At 38.4% G+C, this 25,459-nt stretch overlaps 1 protein-coding gene across 1 annotated transcript in view; it reads left to right on the top strand.

Annotated features, from left to right (window-relative positions):
* Positions 1-25,459, top strand: part of GFRA1 (GDNF family receptor alpha 1) — a 145,920-nt gene that overhangs the window by 99,479 nt on the left and 20,982 nt on the right. Inside the window, exons 5-7 of the mRNA XM_074831358.1 lie at positions 4,703-4,812; positions 9,980-10,114; positions 14,574-14,752. Of these exons, the coding sequence (XP_074687459.1) occupies positions 4,703-4,812; positions 9,980-10,114; positions 14,574-14,752 (424 nt within the window). The remainder of the gene's footprint in view (positions 1-4,702; positions 4,813-9,979; positions 10,115-14,573; positions 14,753-25,459) is intronic.

Below are 25,459 nucleotides of genomic sequence, written 5' to 3'. Positions count from 1 at the left end.
ATTTTTTCAGTGTCAGATTTATACTTCTTTTCTGTTTTGAATATTGATGCAGCACTTCCCTTACGTGACTATACGGTGTCTGCCAAATGGTGTCTAGACGCTAGAGCAGCTTTGACTAATTAGGGTAGTCACCCCAGTCACTCAGCGTTGGCATTTACGTACTCTTTATGTTACTGCTGTTGAGCCATAAATAGGTACCTAAACACAAGGAGCAATGTAAAGAGAGGTGGCAGTGACCATGTCTACGTTTCACTTAACATCACAGAGGTGAGCGCAGAGGACAGCAGCTGTCACTCCCTGCATTGACCAGCTCGGCAAGTAGTTGTAACCACTCACTTGGACATCACAGCATACGTGTGTGCAGTCAGCGGGAGACCCAGATTCAATGTCTGCCTTGATCTGAAAATCACCAATGCAAAGGCAAGGCTAAGAGAGATTTCTCTCTCTGAAGGTTCAGCCCCTGTGTACCAGCAATTGAAGATGAATACAGCCAGAGAGAAAAAAAGAAGAGAAATCAACAGCTGCTAGCCCAGTGATGGGGGTACTTCTTGGGGAGGACTCATATGTCTGGTTCATAGAGTTGCTTTCCAATAGGCCATGATTTACACCAGGTCCAAACTAAAAATGCAGTTTTAGATATTTTTTGCAACTTCAACATTTATATCGTGCTTTTAAATATTGCACCAGTACTGAAGCTGAGTGGACCAACTTTAAAGAGGGAGAAGAGATAAATATCAAAGATAACTTCAGAACATCAAAGAACTTTTACAAAACCTTGAGAATAAAAAATAATAAAAACCTAATCAATGTTGCCTATGCAACAGGCTGTGGTAATATAAAATTAAATTGCCTCAAAAATTATATGTAGATTAAACACAATACTGCTATTAGCAAAGCTTATTTGTAAGCAAAATTTGAAAGTTTTGATTTATCCTGCTGAGCATTTGAAGAACCACTATCATAAGGAAAACAAATTAACTTTGGTCTCTTCGTATTTTTAACTGTTACAAATGATTTTAATGGTGCTAATACAAAGCATTAGAGAATAGCAGGTTTGGGATTTTTTTTTCTCTTCTCAGAAAGACTGTTTGTTGTTTGAGCAGACTTTCTTTGAATTTGCCAATAGGATTATTCTTTTTTTTTTTTTAGTTAGTGGTATACAAAATATTTAAAGTAAGCTTTACAGATCTGCAGTTTACTTTGAGGAGATTTTCCAGGGCTAAGATAGGACTCATTTACTTTGTGGGTTTTTTGCCCTACAAAGAGAAGATTTTTTTTTTTTTTTTTCTTCCTAGGAAGAGTATTTCTGTGTGGTCCTCTTCAGTTCCTCTTTTTATGCAAAGGAAAGGAGAAAATCATTAGTGCTGCTGTGCACAAATAGGATTTGTGATTCAGCAGAAAAATAAATTAATAGTTCCTTTTAAATGTGGTTCTGCTACATGTTATGTACAATATAAACCTGCCTCTTTCTCTCTATCCAGACATCTAGCATAGATACATATATGTACATGTAAAATTGTGCACACTTGAGGGCACACATGTTGCAAGCTCTATTTGTTCTCTAGATTACCAATCTGGTCAGTCGTGGGTTAGATACTTACCCACAAGTTACTACCTACAGGTTGCTTCCTGCTGAAGGAACACTAAGTTAATACTATGCATTTTTTTATAGGACTGCTATCATCTGATTGCTCTTTTTCAGCATCCCTAGAAGGAGTGTCTCTTTTACCCAAACGGATCTTAATATCATGTGCATTACTTTAGAATAAATGATTCTATGGTTTCTAATTAGGCATATTTGTCTCTCTCTAGATAAATAGCAGTACCACTGTTTTGGTATCACTGATGAGCACACTTTCATCAGTGCCAGTCTGCTGGAAGTGTTTGGGGCTAGATCTTCAGTGAGTGTTAATCAGCAGATATTCGCTGAAAATAGTGGAGTTATTTTATGGCAGATGGAGGTCTGTCTCTGTTTTTGTTTGCTGGCCTTAACTTTATCTCCAGTGGAAATGAATCCACATAAATATCAGGTATAGTTAACAGCTCAGGAGAGAGAGAACTTCGATAGTATGAAGTTTGGATGACTCACTAGGGAGGAGGTGTATGGTGATGTCCAGCAATGCGTGGACCAGAGCTATCTGAACTATATTTGGCTTATGAAAACTTAAATGTGCAACATTGTCAGATCATTACCTTTTATGACCACAAAAATTCTTCAGGAATTAACATAGAAATCAAGCTGTATGCAAAAGGGATCAGCAGAGCAATTTTTAGCCTCCTTTGGGGTTTACAACAAATAAATTTTTTAAGCAGACTGGGTAGTGAATGACTGGTGTTATTCCATAGTTATCAGTCCTTAAAAACACTTAGAGAAGAGGAATGTATTAAATGATCTCCAGACCACTGCACCCAATAATCTAAGGGAGAACTGGACATTTAAGAATAATGAAATGATTGCAAGAAATGTTTTCAGGATTATCAAGATGCTGATCATATAATTGCATCTCCAAAAAGATTTATTTGTGATCACATAAATAATGAAATTTAAATCTGAGGAACTAGTTTGTTTCAGAAATGCAAAAATAGTGCACATACAGCAGGCTTGCTCTTTCTACCATGGCAAAGGTTTTTCATACTAGCCAGATGTAATAGGCTCTCTTCTGTCCTAAACCAGACTTCATCCAGATATTAGTAGAAATTGTAAAAACCTTAGAAACTGTCAACTGTCTTTGTTCCCTATTGCTCAGAAGGCTGGATCTGAGCCACTATCTTAATTATTGACTGAGAGAGGAATCACTGCAGTGACATAGGGTTTCCCTGCCCAGATTTTTTTCATGGTGCTGCTGTTTATCTCTTCCCATACCTTGGAATCCATTTCTTCTCAGCCTGTCCCCTGATAGGTACAGTATATATTCACCAGCAAAGTAGAGATTTTATGGAAATTTAGAAATTTATGTATACATATAGGGCATCTAGAAGAATCGGTAAAGAGTTTGACTTTTGAAAGCTATTAAAGGCAACTAGATACAGATGTCAATCTCAAGGTTAAATGGTTAAATAAGGGAAGGGAGGGAGTGAAAAGCTTACAGTTGACTGTGGTTTGAAGGCAACCATGGACTTGCTGGTGTCAGTACAGCTAGCGAGGGATGGAACTAAAAAGAGGTCATGAGAATATCTCAAATTCAGGTACAGTTTGCCTGCGGTCTATTTATAGGATGATTTCTCAAACTAAGCCTGTGAACCTTTTGAAGTTTGCCCATCGCTACTTTCAGGCCAATTAATGAGGTACATCCAATCCCATTCTGAGACAGGTAAAACAATAAAGCAAACAAAGATAATTAGTCTCTGGAGCATGTAAACAAATAAAGTAAATCACTTGCAAATCACTTGTTTCTGCTAACTTTTGTGTTTTCCTTGCAAAAGTAAAAAAGAGCATTTATACTGAAAATCTACATAATGCTAGAGCAGTGATGAAAATGCATAGATTATACTATTCTGATTTTTAGAGGGATTTGCAAAGATTAAGCACCTGATCCTGAAACAGCACCATGAGTTGTTATATTCAAAAGAACATTTTCATCCATTTTTCACAGAAGAGAATATCGAAATAGTGAGGTTAAAAAATTTTGTTCGTGGAGATAAAGGTTTAAACGACACTTTGTAAATAAACAAAAGTCACTGGTCCAAGTTTATGAGTCTAAGTGAAAGCACTAGTGGAGCTGAGGAGAGTAGGCCAAGATGGACAGGAGAGTGGCTTTAGGATGTGGCACCTTGGCTCACCTCAGTAATGCCTCTTGAATTTTACAGACCTGAACGGGAGCATTATGTGGCCTTTAAAGCCCAAATAACCAGAAGAGTTCTTGGCTGCTAGTCCATTTTTTTTTGTGTTCCAGTGTGGTAGTAATCTGTTAATTGCAATACAGCTTCACTCCTTGTTTTAAAGCACTTTCTGTAAGTAGGCAGTGCTCTCCTGCTCTTGGACATGGGGTAGCTGAGGTAAGTGAAGATAATACGGCCATTCAGCAGCAGGACTCGATGCAGACTCGATTCCCAGCCCTGGGCTCAATACTGTAGACTTTGGATAAATGCACATTTTACAAGAACAAATAGATTCTCAGTACCATAGCTCCGGGGAGTGTGGAGACCATGCCATCTGGATCTGCCTGCTACCCCAGTTCAGCCAGCTGGTTCTGCAGGCCAGTCCAGAGCAGGGGTAAACCCCTTCCCTGAAAACTCAGGGCAGTACCAAAGCAGGTTCTGCCTCAAGTCATGTGATAAGAGGACTCTGTGAGCACAAACATACAGTTTTGTGTAACTGTAAAACAGCAGAAACTTTGCTCTGAATCTGTAGATTAACAGATTCCAGTTAGAGTTCATTTCCAGGCAAAATGACTGCTTTTATGATAAAATGGCTCTTTGTCTTTCTTTTGGCATGAAAATGCAGAGCATTTCTTTTACTAAGAGGCAGGCATTTCCCTGTTCTGTCCCTTTTTAATGTTTTCCTACACTTTTTGGTTCTGACTTCAAAAATGGATTCTGGGAAGAGATGTGTCTTACAAAGAGACTCTCACCAACTGAAATGTGTCCGATATACATGTAAGTTAAGGAATATTAAGCCTTGTCAAAAAATAAAAAGAGTGTAAAAGGTAAGAATGCCTGTAGGCTTGATTTTTAAAGATATGCATTTTTCTTTATGTTGCAGATCTCGCCTTGCAGATTTCTTCACAAACTGCCAGCCTGAGTCACGGTCTGTTAGTAGCTGTCTGAAGGAGAACTATGCTGACTGCCTCCTTGCTTACTCGGGGCTTATTGGTAAGAAGACAGGGAAGGGTCAGTCTAAGAAAAACACCCAAACTATATTTTGAAGGCCCACATGAAATAAAAACTGTGGAATATACTACTTTACAATATGATACTAGGCAAAATTCTCCACCTGAGTGTACTGGCCCTGTTTTACCTTACAGAGATTCCTGGGGTAAATTTGTACATTGTAGGGAAATCAAGGGTAGAAGATAAGGAGAGAAAGGTGCTTGAATTTGAAATAAATTCAAGCTTACAAAGTAAACCTTATTGAGGTGGTTGAATTTGTACAGGACAGTGAAGTAAGAAGTTAAAAAGAACAAGTGAAACTGCAGCTTGGTTGATTTTGCAGCAGTCCTTACAAGGATGGGTAAATACCTTTTGGTCTTCAGGGAAAGTTTGCAGGACATTTGAGGAATGAGACAATAGAGCAGCCCAGCCTTGTTTCACTTCCAGCTGCTGTTCTTTATGTCCTTCTGTCGTCTCTAAATGTTTTCTGAGATGCCTGTCAATGGAGGTGAACTGAGACCAAATTTATCTTCTGAAATCCTCTTCCCTCCCCAACATAATTAATTTTGTTTGCTGTCACCCTCCTGACTGTCAACAGGCACAAGGATGCCTTTATGCAAGCCAGATTCCATATACCACACACAGTATTTGATTCCTAAAAGAGAGAGATCATCTCAGGAAGCTGAACTTGTTGTAGAAATACCATGGCTGGGCAATAAAGAATAAGTGAATGTCAACACTCTGAAACAAACACATTTTAAAGGCCACCAGATAAGATGTTTTTAAGCTTACAGCCTGCACCTGCTGCGATGCAGTAATATCCCCTTCTGTTGGGCATGAAGGTCCCAGCTGAGGCCCTGAAGCAGATCCTGCTGTTAAATAAATGTCTCTGGAGATAATATCCAAAATCAAATATTTCTAAAATAGGTTGGGTTTGCTGAAAAATGACTGAAAGATATATTCACTGGCTTATTGTTATCATTCTTACTACTCTAGCAGATAAAAAGTGAGGTAAGTCTACGTGGTAACTGGTAAAATAAGATGTGATGGTTTCAAAGGATATGCTTCTACGACTTAAGAGATGAAGACAGTATGAAAAGGGTATGACATATGAACAGTTATGACAGAATACCATTTGACTCTAAAACAAAGACTTGAATAGCCTTGAAATCTGATCTAGTCAATGAGATTAAGAAGTCTAGCTGCTGGCAAAGAGTAACTGTTACTAATAGATACTTCTGGGTAAGAGCTGCCAAGAAGCTCTTGCTGGACCTAGTGAATTTTGATGGCAGTTTTGTTGGATCAATTTTTTAATTTAAACCCCAAGGATGACCGAGTTTCTGTATCAGGTGTTTTTGTGTTACTGTGGATGACCAAAACACTGTTACACATCAGAAATGTGGAATGGATCCCTAAGGAGTTGAAATCAAAAGGAGATCTAATTTTCAAAGGGAAAAGTAAACATTTTTCTTCCTTCCTCCTAGCCCCTAGACACATGCAAAAAGATAGGAACTGACTAATGTTACAAGAGTTTTTACTTCTTGGTAGAAATTTTAATAAACCAAGAAAATTACCAAAACAAAACTTTCATGTGCTGAAGCAGTAAATGCCTGCTTCTGATATCAAGGTGATATAAAAGTGGAGTAAATTATGTGAAGGCCATCAAATTTCTGAGATGCTGAGATAGAAATCAGAGGTATAATCTTTCAAATGGCTGCTTAATATATATAAAACACAGAAGGAAGAGGTAGGTAGACTTTGGGTAAGAAACTGTTACAGATCCATTCATTCATCAGAACTTCAGGAACTCCAGGTGTTTTAATTAAGACAAAATATTGTTTGCTAAAATAAAATATTATTTCATTCAGCCATTTCATTAAATGTAGCAAAATTTGCACCTCCACAAAGTTTGTTCAGGAAATTGAGGATTCTCTATGGAAGGTACAGTGGATGTGATTTTGCTGTCACATACAGTGATGTAAATCACAGTTAACTTCACTGAAATTACTTAAGTGGAAGTAAGACACAGTTTTTGTATGAGGTGCTTTACCTGTTAAATGGAGACCAGTCTATATAGGGTGCTTTAAGGTTGCATCAGGGTGTTATATATGTAATTTTAAAGATATGTATATTTTACAGCAATTTTGAAAATCTTAATTCATCACTTTAGGCTCCTTGTTATAGGGATAAATTAATATTTTCTTAATAAAATGACAGAAAATATGAAAATTATTAAATGTAGAATAAGACTGGAGATAGCCATGTTTGAGATTCATTGCTTTGGTTACAGCCTAGTTAAGCCATCTGGACCTGTCTGCACGCCCACATCAGTTAGGTATTGCTCTAACTGCTGACTTCAAGATCTGCTTTAGCATTCACTTTCTGACACATTTCCCTTGTCTTCAGTAAAATCTATCTAATTTCCCTGGGAATTCCATGAGAGTTTGTGCGAATGAGCTGGAGTTGCTTTGGGCCAGAGGAACTTCAGTCATATGCCTCTCCTCCTGGATTCACCATCCATCTTCTTGTTCTTAACTGACCCTAATTTGGGTGACCTCTTGTCTGTGTTCAGGTCTTCTGCTTTTGTCTAAAATACGGAGACCTGACTGCCTACTATTGAGATCATCACAGAACTATTTGATACATAGAACACAGAAAACCAAGCGCGTCCTCTTTTGCTGCCAACCACCATGGTTTCTCTGATCCGTTAGTGTCCTTCAGCAGAATTTCCAAGATGCCAGCTAGCGGTGGGGGGGGAAGGGGGGAGGGGGAAGGCACACACATTACAGGGAAAAAGAAAATCAACCCCAGGAAACCAAGCATATAATCCGGTTGGGTTCACATCTGCCCCCAGGTTTAAATGACAGACTGATTTTCTACTAGCTGCTCTTTCAGCCACTCTGTTTTTGCTGGATGTACAGTTTGTGTGCTGTGTATACACATTCCTTGTCCTGTCTTTCCTGTATTCATCAACCCTAATCGTATCTTGGTATCTGTTACACTTTTAGCCCCTGTCTTGACCCATTTTAATTACCTTATTACCTCTTCGTGATAAGAAAGTCTTACCTCAGTGACCTTTTTAATTTCCTCAAAACCTTTCTGTTTTTTTAACCCTGCACTAAGCTTTTGCTACTTAGCCTTTTTTTTTTTTTTTTTAAGCCTTCTGTTTTCTTTCCATTTGCAAAATCCTCTTGATTTTCATTTTCTCTCAGTTCTTTTCAGATCATGTCACATGGTTGAAATAGTGTACTGAACCATCAAATGGATAATGGACAGATATTTTCATTTGTTTTATTTTAATTTAACATCATTCCTCTTCTTATTTATCTACTGTCAAGTTTTCATTAATGGGGCAAATGATATTTGCCTATTTTACTAAATTCTCTGCCTCCATTTAATAAATTTTGAACTGTTCTATTTACTCATGTGCTAATCTCATGTAGAATTTGAGCAATTATTACAGCAACTATCTGTTAAAAGCTAGAACTAGATAAAGGTATGGGATAGCATTCTAATTTAAGAACATCCCAAAACAAGACAAAAGATGCTTTTTGTGAGTTTGGCAGTGGGACTACATTCACTTTCACATACATTACAACTTTTTTTAGGCCAGCCCTTAATGTCTGTTCTCCTTTGTCTCCCACATCATGAATGAAGCCGTTTGCATGTTGATTGGTTCACTTCCCAGTGCTGCCTGGTGACTGAAAGGCTATTTGACATCATTCTGTGATTTGTGTTATTTCTAATGTTCCTTTTTTTAGCTTGATGTTTGGTAGCCCTTTCCTGTGTGTTATGCAGACTCTTGAACCCCGGACCTATGGACCAAATTTTCTCTGCTAGTGAACACTTTGGGTCTCTAATATTTATCCTTCATCTATTCTATCTTCTTAATGACTACTTTGATGTCAGTTTTGAAGAGATGTGATCACATTTCCTCATGATATATAGCCTGTCCTAGGAGTGTAGATTACCAACGGAGGAACGTGTTTCCTGAAACAGCTGTCATCAGTACAAGTCTAGAATACTTACCCCTTTTTATTTAATTTTTCCTATTTGGTCAGACAAATAAAATAAAGTTTCAAACTTCTCAATCCTTAGGGAAGCTTGAAATCTCTGACCTGCTGGGGCGGTGCATTCAGTGAGACTACTTGTTTGAATAAGTGCTGATCATATAACAGTTGCCTGATCCAGATGAGTGATGAACAGTTGCTGTATATTTTTTAGGACACAAAATGCATTCTTTGGTTTCATTTCATTCTTGATAGCCTTGAGTTGACATATAAATGTGAGAATATTTACCCAGGAATTTGTAATAGAGTTAGAATGAACCTGTGGTTGCAAGTTGTTGACAATGTTTAGGAAACAATCACTGTACTGAAAAAGTAGTGACACAGCAAGGTTAATAGTAATTTATTGCCTGCAAAGGATCTACTGTACCATATGCATGCTGGTTTTGTTTTTGCTTTGTTCATGGCCATAACCCACTCTGTTGGCAGGGCCCTAACGAGCACCATGGGGTTCACGCTCCTTCAAGATGTATTAGGGCTCTTCTCAGCATGACTAGCATTTTCCTTGCTCATGTGTTTCAGAAATGTTTTTTTCAGGCTGGCTGCAACTCAAGGAGGAAGCTCAGGTTTAGATGTCTAGTTTCAGCCATTTATTTGCAGCTACAACAAAAATGAAAAAAAACCCCCACAAGCGAAGAAAAAAAAATGGACTTTTAGAGTGCAGCTCTAAGGATGCAGGTCCACAAATGTTTGATGTGGCAGCAAAGCCTTTTAAGAGGTTCCCACCTTCCCCCAATCCACCCCTCCCCTGTGCCACGGTTTTCTACCTGTCAATTCTGGTGATGAAGCTCTCTGTGGGAGTGCAATATAAACCTTTTTGGAGGAAAGGAATGGGTCTTTAATGTGTGAGTCATGTTACAGTCCCTAAAGTGGTTGCATTCAAACAACTGAGGGTGTGAAGTATGGCACAGGGCTGGGTGTCAAAGAGCAAAGGGAGCCAGGAACTGTTAAGTCTGGAAGTTAGAGCCCTGCCATTGGTCTGCCTTGTGAATCCAGCTCTGAATACATGACCTACCAAGTGCTGTTTGCTATCTTCTTAGTATGGAAAGAATATTTCAGTACAAAGGTTGCTTACAGTCCTGTACTTCACTCTTTGTTAATAGGCACAGTGATGACACCAAACTACATAGACTCAAATAGTCTCAGCGTTGCCCCATGGTGTGACTGCAGCAACAGTGGTAATGACAGAGATGAATGCATGAAATTCCTGAATTTCTTCCAGGACAATACATGCCTTAGTGAGTATAAAATTAAATGTATTTAAATGTGGTTTAGGATGTTTTCTGACATTTCTTTACTGTTTAAGTATGTTATGATACATCAAGGCCATCTCTTTGCACTTTGTAAGCATGGTTCTGCTCTAGGTGTAAGAATTAAACAAATGAGCAAATATGCCTGATACTATGATTTATGGCTGAGATTGCAAACATGAGAAGCTCTTGGAAAAAAATTCAAATAACAAAGTTGTGTCATATAGAAATATGTTTACATCACAGATCAGGTTTGGATCCTAACAGTCAGGCAGCATCTGTACCAAAAAATTGCAACACCTGAGGGGATTCTGTATAATTTAAGAACTTCATATAAAAAAAGACATGTAGTTTATGATATGAAGGATTTGCTGTAGGTAAGTATAAATTGGATTGTGCTTGCAATTTATAGCCAAGCTTCAGGTTTTTTAGGCTACTTGATCTCAGATGCCTGGTTTTAACACAGGTCTAGATGGTACCTGTTTTCAAGATTTTGTTAAATTATTGATTTTTTTTCAGTCAAACTCACTTCCAAATTAGGGACTGTTATAAATTTCAGAATGGCTCAGTGGAGTCGATTTTGGCAGCTTCTCTTTTCAAATTTCCTGTCTGCCTGGAGCAGCATAATTGGATGATGTGGAGTGTGCATCAGAGTTTTAATTTCAGATAAATGAGGACACCAAAAGAGCTTGGCTTCCCTAGCCTAGCAGAACAGAAGTTGAAAGGATACGTGATTGTTCTCTGAAATTGCATTAGAGGGGCAAGCCCAGGGAGGGAAAAGGATTACTTAACCTAGAGGACAGTGTTGGCACAAGATCAAAAAGGGAGATATTTGCCATATGTATTTAGGCTCGAAATTGGAAAATTTTTAACCATCAGACTAAAGTTAAGAAATAGGCTTCCAGCAGGAATTTTGAGGGTAAAAAATTCTTAATGGTTTTAGAAGTCATATTTCATCAGCTTATGAAAGTAAGCATACATTGTTGTTTTTTTCAAAAATAGTAAATGAACTCGATGATCCGGACTGTCCCATCCAGCCCTGTATACTTGAGCTAATGCTAATGTAGGGTTCAGTCTGTATTTTAGTATAGCAGTCTGAAAATCTCCATTGGTAGCTTCTCAACAGACAGCATGTTGTGAAGATATGGGGAGCTTTGTCTACAAAAAGTGAGTGACTTGAGTTGTTATTTGATCCACTATTAAGCTTTGGAAGAATGAATCAATTACTCAAGATCATTTACAAAAAACCTCAGAAAACAATTCAGACCATGATTGGGTAAAGTTTAATATAGCATCAGAGTTCCTTCAGACCTGATGGGGCTGCCATTTATATATACTGTAATAGATCAGAATTTTTTCATTTGTGAATGCATTAATTGCTAGAATGGTACAGGTTCCTTTTAGAACATAAAGACAGAGTGATCCCTTGTCCTTTCTTTTGCTATCAGTATAAAAGCATTAATGAAGAAAAATCAAAGACATTAGAGGGTACTGTGAGACAAATTATAGTCATCCTAGCTGTAAGAGATGTCTTCATGAAGAAATTAAAGAGGTTTCTGGTTTAATAAAAAGTTTTTTCTCATACAGAGAATGGGGAAAGTTCATCTTTTTTTAAATTGTTGTTGTCATTAGTGGCTCTTACAGTGCCTGAAGAAAACATCATTTGTTTATTGGATGAGATCAAAATCCCTCCCACTTTTTTTAGACAAAACAAAAATCCTTTTTCCACAATGGGATGAAATTAGGAATTTCTTGCTAGTCTGTTTTGCTAAAGTATACTTCCCCTTCAAACTGAAAAATAAACCACTGATTTGGGGCATTTACAGAGGAAGTGGAAAACCTAGCTTAAATATTTATTCAGAAACCCATTTGTTATTTATGTGAAGTGGAATAGCTGAGACTCTACCCTGACGGCTAGAGGACTCAGAAAGCTGGAGATCTAGGGTCACATTCATACTGTGCTTGATGTGGAGCTGGGATATGAAGCTGAGTTTACCATGTCCCACGTACACACCTGAAATCCTGGTCTTTCTTGCACCTCTGTGTGCAGTTGCCTAGAAATTCCACTCTAGAGTTGAACAGACTTTTGCAACAGATGTTAAATTGAAACTAGAGGGGAATTTTTGATTTCAAAACATGGGTGTGAAAATACAAGTGAAAATCCCAGTCTGTTTTAATTAGTCCCAATAAAGACAAACATTGCATTGTTTACTTTTTGCATGTATTAGATAAAGTGTTTCTTTATGTCAGCATTGTTCTGCAGAATATGGGTTTATATCAGAACTGTGAAACTGGCCCAGTCTCAAGAAAGCTAAAAATACAAATTAATAGGCCCCAATAAGTTATATTCCACCCTAAAATTTGGGGCTGTATATTACCTTGCTTGTACTTTTATCCTCTTTATTGGAAGAAGTAAGTTCACTGGTAATATTGCAGTGGTCCTAACTGCTGTCTCTCCAGTTAGGGTTTGGCCAATCTTAAATTCTAGAAATCCAGCTTAAGACTTTTATTTTAGCTACTGTGAAAGTGAATGTCCTGACATTCAGTTACATACTCTAGAATTCCTGCTGAACTGAATGGGATTCAGTAAATCTAGCTATCTGTTCAAAGGATTTGTTCACACCTGCTTTATACTGCAGTAAAAAGAATTGGCAAGTGGGAGGAAAAGCATAAAGCAGTGAGTTAGTTAATAAAAATTATTGAAAGGACCTTTACTAGAGCAGTAATACACTTAAAGCACCTCCTTACCGTCATTTTTTAAAATATATTTGAAACATGTATGAAAATTATATTTATATAAAATATGTATTTCAAGTATAATTTATATGTTTGAAATATTCCAAAAATGTGGGGAGAGATGAACACCTCTCCTATGGAGAAAGGCTGAGAGATTTGGGGTCGTTTAGCCTAGAGAAGAGAAGGCTTCAGGAAGACCTCATTGCAGCTTTTCAATACTTAAAGGGGGCTTATAAGAAATGTCTTATAAGATGTTTTAGCAGGGCCTGATGCAACAGGACAAGGGGCAATGGTTTTAAACTAAAGGAGGGTAGATTCAGACTAGATATAAAGAAGAAATTTTTTTACAATGAGGATTGTGAAACACTGGAACAGTTTGCCCAGAGCGGTGGTAGATGCCCCATCCCTGGAAACATTCAAGGCCAGGTTGGACGGGGCTTTGGGCAACCTGATCTAGTTGAAGATGTCCCTGCTCATTGCAGGGGGGTTTGGACTAGATGACCTTTAAAGGTCCCTTCAAACCCAAACCATTCTGATTCTATGTTTCTATCATAGAATCATAGAATATCTGAAGTTGGGAGGGACCCATAAGGATCATTGGGTATGATTCTATGAAATAATTAAAGAAGACTAATTGTAAAGACCACTTTTACTTAGAAAACTGGAAGGGTTGCATGTATTTCTATGACCCTTCTTGCAATAATGGAAACAAAGAGTACTGTTAATTTAGGAAGTCATAGGAAAATATTGCTTTATACATCGTCTTATTCAGGTAAAACCAAGAAAAATATCGTTTCACTCTTCTCACTTTGTCTCCATCAACCCAGCTGATTGTGGTGCCTTTTACAAATTCTTCTTTTTGCATTTTGGAGTTCTAAAAACTAATGTCAGACTAAAATACATCTTTTTCAGATGAGAATTAAATGTAAATTATTTTATAAGGCAAGGAATACCACTGAGAAGAAGTATTAATAACTTCTACATATTAGTCCCTAGTGAAATTGTTTGATTTCTTGTACAAAGAATTTGAAATAAGAAATCCCTAAATCCATGTTGAATCCCCAAAGACCTGATTAAAAACTGTTTTTCTATTTGTTTATAAAAAAACCCAACCAATTTACTCTTGCCATAAACACACTCTTTAATCCCATGAAACTGTGATAAGCTTTTTAACTTTTATATTCTAAAGTTTTAGTTTAAGGATGCTTCCCTCACCTAATTATGCAGATTTCAGTTGAAAACTGAAGGAAAAGATTGTCTTAGTTAAACCATTTTGTAGTTACAGGCATATTAGTTTTACTACAACAAGCTATAGAAATAAATTAATATTTTGCCTGCTCTGTTTTTAGTTTGCTATGTAACATCACCTGCCTGAATTAGGACGTAACATTCAAACTGTATTTTAAATCTTGAAAGTAAATTTTTGAGGCTTTTGAATGGTAACAAATATGATTACATTAAGTGCTAGAGCTTCTGTCAAGAATTACTGGGAACATTACAAAGAAGAGACAGCACCAGATAATTATATGACCCCAGACTCTCAGTTCATGTTTCTGATATGTTCAAAATTAAGACACATTTTTAAGCATAAAAATTGGGTTTCTATAAATACACATTTTCAATGGAATAATAATAATGATGGTTGAAAAGTCAGTTCTGCTTTCTGCCATTTGTTTAGAAATAGAAAATTGTCTGTCATTTGTTTTTACAGAAAATGCAATTCAGGCCTTTGGCAATGGTACTGATGTGAATGTGTGGCAGCCAATCTTACCAGTACAGACCACTACAGCCACAACTACAACAGCTTCCAGACTTAAAAACACAGGTTCAGAGACCACCAACAATGAAATACCCACCCACAATGATTCACCAGCATGTGCAAACCTGCAGGTAAGAGAGTCTTGTACTTACTGCAGTGTGTAAATGAAAGTTTTTCATACATGTGTATACAGAGCAGTCTCCTGCTGCATAAATAGATACCTGCTTAAATTGGAATATCTGTTTATTCCCATGTTGTAGTTACAAACTGGATATATTACAAAATATCAGACACTCTTATTTTAAATCAGAAACATACGCATTTCAAGGTTGACTTTATTGCCTCTCTGACTCAGAAACAGGGTATAGTATTTAATTTGTTATCACAAGTTTGGATATGAACGTGGCATTCTCCAAAGCCTGCCAGGATATGTCAGATTAAATTAATCCCCTGAGTAATCCAAATGCAGAGGGAACTCTTAATGTCAGTTAGCATGTCCTGCTGCCTTCTTTCTTATGTTACTGGCAATAAATTTAAGAGATTTTTTTGGCTGAGTAGGTCTGGATATTAGAGAACATATGGTGCTACAGACTACATGGTGAAGAAGCTGGACAAAGGTAGAAGTTATTTTTAATCAGGTGTTTTCCTGAGGGGGGTCAAGGTTGTGATGAGATTTTGGCCAATGGCTGTAGCGATTTTCTTTGACACTTCAATTAGGCTATTCATGGTGCGTCATTGGTTCTGGATTTAGAGGCTCATCACTTGCTGAAGGTAGTGTATGCAGCTCTTATTTGAAGAACTTGGGCAGGAGACAACTGCAAAATCAAGGCAGGAAAAAGGTAACAGGAAATGTAAACTGAAAACATCCTTAGGCCAGATTAGAATCTGGGGTTATAAAAATTTCTGGTGGTTTAAATGCAAAATTAGGTCAGGGATAGATCAGCTGGGCCTGTTAATATTTGTCTTTATAGAAGGAAAATTATGTGACACAAATGAGAGTGTCCAAGTTTTAAGGTCTCATCTGGTATTAAGATACTTTTTTCCTGAATTCCCAAGTTCTTCCACACTTGTAGCATTCACATTCCACTCTCTCACCTTCATCCTTTTCTAGTTTCTCCATTTATTTTGCATTGGCAAATTGCATATGAATTAACATTTTTCAGAGGCTTTATGGAGTCACAAAGTATATGAGGTTAATGGTAGATGGTGTTGAGTTTAGGTCCTTCTGTTTTAATTCTGTTTTTCATATCTGTGCATTCATTATTAGTTAAGCTTTGTAAGTTATTGATGAGAGGGAGATAGTTGTAGGCATGTATTTCTATATGCATTAGTCATTTGACCAAATAGAATATGTTAAAAATAAACATAAACTTTTAAACCTGAAACTTGGAATATCTTGCATTTAAAGCAAGACCTTGATGAGATATTATTATTTCTCTTCATGTTATATTAAAAAGTTATTTTATGGGAGAGATGGCATTTTCCTTCAGTGTTTATACAGTCCCCTATAGAGCAAGGCCTCCAGATGCTACCAAAGTACACATGATAAATAATGAACTGAAGAAATGACAAGTGATCACAAATCCCACTGGATTCAGTTTGATTTGTAAATGTTCCTCAAGCCTGAATAGATGTTCCACTGTGTTGAAAATTAATGAAATTCTTCCCGGTCCTTACTCCTGTTACTCTGGCATTTTGAAGTCACATCCCACATGAGTTTATCAGCACTGGTTTAAAGTTATGTTATGACTTCAAGTGTACCCCTGGTATACTTGACACAAGAAATAAAGGTCTGTAGGGAAAACTTTAAATAAATAAATAAATAAATGATCTCTGCTGTTTTGTAGAAACTATAGATAAATCTGCACTAAAAGGTCACTGAAGTTATGTGAATCAAGCAGTTTTGTTCTTGTGAAGTACAACACTGTGGTGTTCACTAGTTCCTTGTGTCAGAACTGAAACACAAAAGAACAAAGCTCTTATATTTTAATGCATTTTCCAAAAAATAACTTACTAATAGAGCCAAAACAAGCCCACAATTTTTAAAAAAGAAACCTGTGTTTGCTGGACAGTATGGTGCCACTTTGCATGTGAGACCTATACCTTAATGCAAATTTTACAAAAGAACTGGAGGCATTCATATCACACTTGCAGAAGGGTATTCATTCCAAGGCTCTCCTCCCATGAAAAATATGCCTTTGTAGTATTATCAAAACATGAACTAGTGCGACCAAAGGCAATCTGAAGGGCTTTGTTATACGCTTTAGCAGTTGAGCTGAAAGGTTTCAAAAAGGCAATATAGCCTAAACTGTGAAAAGTAGAATGAAAAGCATTAGTCTCAGCACAAAAAGACAATGGCAGAGAGGGGATAAGGAAATGATCATTGAGATGCTACAAGGCTGCCTATCCTAGTTAGTGGGTTTAAAAATACAGTGAAGAAAGAAAGAGCAGGAAGTGATTGATTAGTATATATTGCCATAGAAATGAACAAATACTAACCTCCTGGGGTTGTAAATACAGGGCTGCAAAGAGTGTCACTGGCTGAGCAATTTTTGATATATTTTTTCCCGACTTGTTCAGAATGATTGTATGAAAAGCAAGAAGACACTAATGGTTTTGTTGCTGTTCCGTGTTGACCTGCACACATGCAAACCTGGGAATCAGAAGGGTTGGGAATGTTTAAAGAAAATGTGAGATACTCTTTATTTACCTGTACTCAATATTTATTTTTAATACCTGTTGAAGGTTTGGACTTCTAAATAATTTTTGTTTCAGTGATGCTGTTTAGAAATTGTTCATTTCTACTTACTATTGCTACAAGAATTTATAGTTCTCCTATTATAGTGGTATTTTCTTATTTCAAATTGTTACAGAGAAATGTTAATTTCTGATATATGCTTATTTTATGTTTAGATATGCATGGATTTGTGTAATATACTCATTTTTCTATCCCTAAATTAAATCAGCACTCCATCTTTGCCAGGAAAATGTTTAACTTTGTCAAGCATCGTATAAACTCTTTTATAAATACCTGGCTTGTAAAAAAGTTTGCTAAACACAGAGAATTAATAGTGGTCATTTTTATATGAGATGCTAAATTAAAGTATTTTTTGAGGTGCTTGACATCTTGAAAAGGATCCTCAGCACCACATAAAAATAATTTATAATATGTTGTGAACAAAAAGGAAGGTGAATGCCAACAGTGTGCTCCTTATACAGGTATATTTTATTAAGTAATTGACACCCCTATCTTTTTTTCTGATAGCTTTGCTCTAACTTTTTCTATTTAACTGACATATTTGTTTATCCTTCATTCTCAGTTGTAACTTATGTTCAGTATGCAAGTCAAAAAATGGTTATGGTCTTTCAGTCTCATGTTCTATCACCACTGCTTGAACCGTCATGTTTGATTTGAAAGGGACAAAAGAATGAGTTTGGATGTGTACTCACACCATGTATTCTTCAAGAAAAATGCTGCTTCTGCATTTAGGAGAGAATCATGGAACTGAAAGATGATAATAAAATAAACTTCAAATGATACATTAGACTAGATTAGACCAATTGTTACTACATCATCAACAGAGATAAAAAAATAAGACTTTCATACTGGGTTTGCTATAATATTTTAGAGGACATTTTGCACAAGACAAAAAGGATAGAAGTCAAGATGGTTAAGGACATTTAAGTCTAAATTTATGCATCGAAATCTATCACCTCCCTAGCTAGTTCTACACTTTGTTTTCCCACATTTATTATACGTGTCTTGCCCTAGTTAACCTTAGTTCAGCATTCAGAGGAAATTTAAGGTTTTTGTGCTTTTGAAGAAATGTAAGCAGTGGACCCATGTAATTGAGATACATGACCCTTCAGACTGAAGACAAGTACATTTCAGTTGGGTCCAGTATGTGAATGTCTTTGTATACTCAGCAGCAAAATTAAAAAATTATGAGATAGGAATTAAAAAGCTCAAACATTTGTGGGGAATAAGGAGGAAAAGAGAAATCTAGGTACCTAAATATGTCGATTCTTTCTATTTGCATGTAAGATTAGTGAGTGTTTAGAACAGATGTGGGTCATACTGCAAGCTGTTCCTCCACAAATTCTCATAATTCCACATCAACGTGGAATTTTAAAAAATATCTATTACAGATTCGTAGAATCATAGAATGTGTTGGGTCAGAGGGGACCTTAAAGATCATCCAGTTCCAACCCCTCTGCCATGGGCAGGGACACCCTCCACTAAACCAGGTTGCTTAAAGCCCTGTCCAACCTGGCCTTGAACCCTTCCAGGGAGGGGGCAGCCACAGCTTCTCTGGGCAACCTGTGCAAGTGTCTTATCACCCTCACAGTAAAGAATTACTTCCTTATATCTAATCTAAATCTACCCTCTTTCAGTTTAAAACCATTACCCCTTGTCCCATCACTACACTCCCTGATAAGAGTCCCTCCCCATCTTTCCTGTAGCCCCCTTTAAGTACTGGAAGGCCGCTCTAAGATCTCCCCGGAGCCTTCTCTTCTCTAGGGTGAACAACCCCAGCTCTCTCAGCCTGTCCTCATAGGGGAGGTGCTCCAGCCTTCTTGGACTCCTCTGGACCTCCTCAAACAGGTCCATGTCCTTCGCTGGGTGCCCCAGAGCTGGACACAGCACTGCAGGTGGGGTCTCACGAGAGCAGAGTAGAGGGGGAGAATCACCTCCCTGGACCTGCTGTCCATGCTTCTCTTGATGCAGCCCAGGATACAGTTGGCTTTCTGGGCTGTGATTGTACATTGCTGGCTCACAGTCAGTTTTCCATGCACTAATACCCCCAAGTCCTTCTCCGCAGGGCTGCTCTCAATCCACTGTTTGCCCAGCCTGTATTTTTGCATGGGGTTGCATCAACCCATGTGCAGGACCTTGCACTTGGCCTTGTTGAACTCCATGAGGTTTGCACAGGCCCACCTCTCAAGCCTGTCCAGGTCCCTCTGGATGGCACATCCCTTCCCTCCAGCGTGTCAACCCCACCACACAGCTTGGTGTGCTCAGCAAACTTGCTGAGGGTGCACTCAGTCCCACTGTCCATGTCACCAGCAAAGATGTTAAACAGCACCAGTCCCAACACCGACCCCTGAGGAATGTAATTTGTTGCTGCTCTCCACTTGGACATCGAGCCATTGACTGCAACACTTTGAGTGCAACCATCCAGCCAATCCCTTATCCACCAAGTGATTCATCCATTAAATCCATGTCTCTCCAATTTAGAGACAAGGATGTCGTGCAGGACAGCGTCAGATGCTTTGCAGAAGTCCAGGTAGATGATGTCAGTTGCTCTTCCCGTATCCACCAACACTGTAACCCTGTCATAGAAGGCCACCAAATTTGTCAGGCACAATTTGCCCTTAGTGAAGCCACATTGGTGGTCACCAATCACTTCCTTATTTTCCATGTGCCCTAGCACAGTTTCCAGGAGGATGCGCTCCATGATCTTGCAGGGCACACAGGTGAGACTGACTGGCCTGTAGTTCCCCAGGTTTCTTCTGTTTATAAAAATGGGGGTTATGTTTCCCTTTTCCAGACAGTGGGACTTCACCAGACTGCCACAACTTCTCAGATATGATGGATAGTGGCTCAGCCACTTCACCTGCCAGTTTCCTCAGGATCCATGGATACATTTCATCAGGTCCCATGGACTTGGGCACCTTCAGGTTCCTTAGATGGTCTCAAACCTGATCTTCTACAGTGAGTGTTTCTTCATTCTCCCAGTCCCCGCCTTTGCCTTCTGCGACTTGGGCAGTGTGCCTAGAGCACTTGCTGGTGAAGAGTGAAGCAAAAAAGTTGTTGAGTACCTCAGCCTTCTCCATATCCTGGGTAACCAGGTCTCCCATTTCCTTCCAGAGAGGGCCCACTTTTTTCCTAGTTTTCCTTTTATCACCGACGTACCTATAGAAGCTCTTCTTGTTGTCCTTGACATCCCTGGCCAGATCTAATTCCATCAGGGCTTTAGCCTTCCTAACCTGATCCCCAGCTGCTCAGATAATTTCTCTGTATTCCTCCCAGGCTATCTGTCCTTGCTTCCACCCTCTGTAGGCTTCCTTTCTGGGTTTGAGCTTGTCCAGGAACTCCTTGTTCATCCATGCAGGCCTCCTGGTGTTTTCACCTGACTTTCCTCTTTGCTGGGATGAGCTTGAAGGAGGTGATCCTTGAATATTTACCAGCTTTCTTGGGCCCCTCTTGCCTCCAGGGCTTTATCCCATGGTACTCTGCTAAGCAGATCCCTGAAGAGGCCAAAGTCTGCTCTGCTGAAGTCCAGGGCAGCGAGCTTGCTGTGTGCCCTCCTCGCTGCCTGAAGGATCTTGAACTCCACCATTTCATGGTCACTTCAGCCAAGGCTGTCCTTGAGCTTCACCTTCCCCACCAGCCCCTCCTTGTTGGTGAGAACAAGGTCCAGCATAGCATCTCTCCTCATTGGCTTCTCCATCACTGGGAGAGGGAAGTTATCATCAATGCAGTCCAGGAACCTCCTGGATAGCTTATGTCCTGCTGTGTTGTCCCTCCAACAGATTTTGGGGTGGTTGAAGTCCCCCATGAGGACCAGGGCTTGTGAACATGAGGCTGCTCCTGTCTGTAGAGGGCCTCATCCACTCGGTCTTCCTGGTCGGGTGGCCTGTAGCAGACCCCCACTATAGTGTCACCTGTCCCTGCCCTCGCTTATTCCTGACCCATAAGCTCTTGTTCTGCTCCTCATGCATCCCCAGGCAGAGCTCCATGCACTCCAGCTGGTCATTGACATAGCAGGCAACCACTGCTTGTCTTCCCTGCCTGTCTTTCCTGAAGAGCATACATCCTTCCATTCCAATGCTCCAGTCATGGGAGTCATCCAACCATGTCTCCGTGATAAAAATAAGATCGTAGCCTTGCAGGTGTGCGCATGTCTCTAACTCCTCTTGTTTATTCCCCATACTATGTGCATTTACACAGAGGCATTTAAGTTGGACTGAATTAATGGCTGGAATTCCTTTGTGCTGCACTTCAGGTGCTCTCCTGCTGACCTGTGATCCCGCTCTGGGCATCTATTGCATCTATTATGGCAAGTCTTAGGGAAAAAGAGGAGACAGGGCTCACAGTTCTCTAGGAGACCAGGACTTAAACATGAGTCACAGGCTGAAAATGACTATACTTTTCACTGGTAGATCTATCTTTTGCAGATCTTCAGCACTGTGTAAGGATCTGCTAATCTGGTGTTTGAAGTACTGTCTATAATTATTTAATGTAGCTTCCCATGTGCTAAATATTATTATTATAAAGCATTGTGTAGGTGTTTGAAGAGGGTTAAAAGCTTCAGTGTCATGTTCTGAGGATGAAGACACAGCAGGTGTGGAGTGTCAAGGACTGATAATTGGGTGGTGGGTGAAGATAAACAGGAAACATGGGCAGCATGTAGGTGTGTTGTTGATGAGGGGGTAGTACAACTGCTGAGACAAAGTACGCTGGAATAGAGACAAAGGGAACTTGATATATACCCTGAGCACAGTATTAACTCACCCATACACCTGGCACCCTCTTTCCCCCAGCCTCTGATTTTTCTGTTTCTTTTTTGTTTTGTGAAAAACAAACACTGTCCTTTCAAATGCCCTGCCTGCTCTGACCCTCGGGAGAAGTTGTACTTGGACCTCTTCTCCAGGCATTGCAACTATGGAGAAAATTATAGTCTGGGCAAAAGATGGACAGGAATATAAAACTCCAAATGCTGTGCCAGAACAAAATAAAGAGAAAAAAAAAAAGATAAAAGAATATTGACTAAATATTTCTTATAAAAAGATTTAAATTAACTCCTGCATTTCCAGGATTAGCTGACATAATGGGGTCAACCTGCTGGTACAAGTGATTTAGAGAACATCTATTGGCAGCTTTTCTTCTGAAAAAGCAAGATCTTTAATTTGCTTCAGTAGCAATTATGTTGTACCTAAAGAAGTTTTGTGTGCTTGCATGTTCAGATTAAAATCTGAGAGCCAGGGATAATTTAAAGTTTCATCTTTAATCTTGTACTTCTAATTTTGGGAGCACTGAACAAAATTGAGACTGCTTCGTTCATTGATTTCACTGGCATTGATTTCAGTGAAGATAATCCTTGTTTGCTTCAGTATTGTGCTGGAGCGGGTCCTCAAAAAATGTGGATGTATAAAATTCCCTGAGACTGTATTAATTTACTGCATGACTCTTGCACCTTTCAGACAGAACCAGAGAAGGTGAGGTCACCATGAGCAAGGGACAGGTTTGGGTTTTTGGTCTGTATGGCAATCTTGGCGTTCATAGGCAGGAAAGTGGTTGGCAGTCCACCCGCATTAGTGTGCAAACAGTGGACCTCAGCTGCTTTGTAGTGAATGTATACATACGTATGTACTAATGGTATGATCATGTAGACTGCTCCCACTTGGAGCAAGGCTGCACTTGAGTTCTTCACCAGCTTTGCCAAAGAATTTCAGGACCACACAAGATCATTTTTAAGCTGTTGAAATCCTGTTGAAGTTAAAGATCTGATTAATATAGCTGATTAATTTCTAAGTACAGAGAGTCTTTTGCCTCTCTTTTGAACATCAGAGGAACAATTTGAGGATGTAGCCAAGTATCATACCCTATAGGCTGAGATGTATCATATTAATGTCAGCGTTGCTATGAGACATCAGCCATCAGTAGTCAGTAGAAAAATGTTCTCATTTAGGAGCCTTGGTTGAACTTCTTAGTTGAACATCGGGCCCCCTTGCAAGGTCAGTCACGATTTGTGGAGTAATATACAGGCTAAAACTCTCTGACAGTGTAACTCAACACATCTCTGTATTATCATCAGAGCTACACAGATGTACATTAGTCTCTTTGGCATGTAGAGCTCTCTGTAAAACTGGACTTTATATTTAGTGTTTAGTACTCTGATGAAACATTTTTAATGCCGGAAGTCGAGCGTAATAAACTTCTGTTACTGAAAGACAGCAAAATGGTTTATTTTGCATATTAGAATTACAGTTTAAATTATGTTTTTTTGATTAGCATGCTTTTCATTATAATGAAATATTGTGCATGTATACTGCTGGAGAGCATAATACTTTAGAATTATTTTATCAATGATAAAATATTTTACAGTTCATTTTAAAAAAAAGTTTTAATAGTCTGAGCATCTTTAGTGTATTGTAATAATACAGCACTTTATAGCAGACTGTAAAACTCCAGACTACAGTTTTAGGAATCATGCAATTTTGTTTTATAGTTTAATAATTGTTCAATTGAAAATGAGTATGAGGTTACTAAAAACCAATTTAATGACTTACAAAAATACAACTTTATTAAAATGTACTACACACCTTTACAGAAAATTGAAATTTCTATGGACAGATTATAGTTCTTATCCTCAGAAAGAATTCTGCAAATTATTGGTACTAAAAGCAGATGTAACATTTCCCCTAAGCCACAGTTGTTTCGATGTGTCACATCACTATCTTCTTACAGGAATATCCACAAGAATACAAAGTGCTAGAATAAACCGGAATCAGAAAATTGGATCACATCAGATAAGCCAAATCAAACTATTCATAGCCCATGTTATTACTTTATGTGGTTCTTCATCATATTAAAGGTATTCCTAATGTCAGCCAACTTTAGTTCTCAATCAAATATCTAGTCCATCATGTATTTCCCTTTTAAAACAGATAGCTCACTGTAGCCTGCAAAAACAGCCATAAAATGGAGTACAGTATTATAATTTAATTTTAAGGCATAACTACTACTAATAAAAATTCTAGGTCATTGCATTGTGATGGTAGATGTTTAATCATATTTTCTTTGGAAGTATAGTTCATAATACATTGTGCATTTATGGGACTTGACAAAGTGCTTTGTTTAAGACTTATTGTTTGCTGTTAGCAAATATTAGGTTTTAGCCATGACTGTTCAAGTGAAAGTAACTCCGGTAATGCCAGCAGGCTGACCCTGTTGCAAAGCAAGTGCAGGCAAAAGCGATCATGCCACCAGGTTTCTAATGGAATGGAGAACAAGAATAGAATCCTTGCAATCATCGGTACTTTTTTATTTTAACTGGAATAAGCTTGTAGGAGTCCTACTTATAGACCAGAATCCCATCATACTAGCTATTCCACATAATGAAAAGGTACTGCTGACCTTAAAAACCCAATGAATTACAGTTAACTTCAGTGAAGCTATCGACTCATAGACTATTTATTCTGAAAACCACACAGTGTATTTGAGTGCTCTAGAAACAATAAATATTTTACTATTATAAATTATGTTAATACACTGTTATCCTCAAAAAGTATAGCCATAGAGATACATGAGGAATACCAAAGTAAAAGACTGGTACTATCTCAGATAATTGATACAGTCGTCAATACAGAGATGTTTCTCTCTAAAGTATGAAAATAGCTTGGCAGTTGCCAGAATAGATCAAAGTTTAACAAAATCTTTATCAGTTGTGCCATTTTTGCAAAGAATTGCTATTTGCTAGGCAAGCAAAAGGATTTCAGGAGACTTTTGTAATTGAAATGTATTTTTAAATAATCTTATTGAAGCAGGTATTGAAGTTTTTGTTTTGTAGTGTGACAGTTTAAGACAAATGACACTGTGGAGGCTAAATAATTTTGGATAGCAAAGCATTTTAATCACAGATGCATACAGTTTTGTGAATTACATGCCTCTCCCTCTTGTGGGAGGATGGTGCAGAAGGGGTGAGAAGTCAGGGGAGCAGCATAGCAATTTGTTGCACAACCTCCTTGTTCCATAGGGGAGAAGGCCTGCTCCCGGAGAGGGACCCTCACTCATTGTGCATGCTTCTGGTGCAGGGTCATGAGGTTTGCCT

The sequence above is a fragment of the Strix aluco genome, chromosome 7 (assembly GCF_031877795.1).
Source record: "Strix aluco isolate bStrAlu1 chromosome 7, bStrAlu1.hap1, whole genome shotgun sequence".
In the NCBI taxonomy this organism is placed as follows: domain Eukaryota; kingdom Metazoa; phylum Chordata; class Aves; order Strigiformes; family Strigidae; genus Strix; species Strix aluco.
The sequence above is the reverse complement of the archived record's forward strand: the minus strand, read 5'-3'. Positions and strand labels throughout refer to the sequence as shown.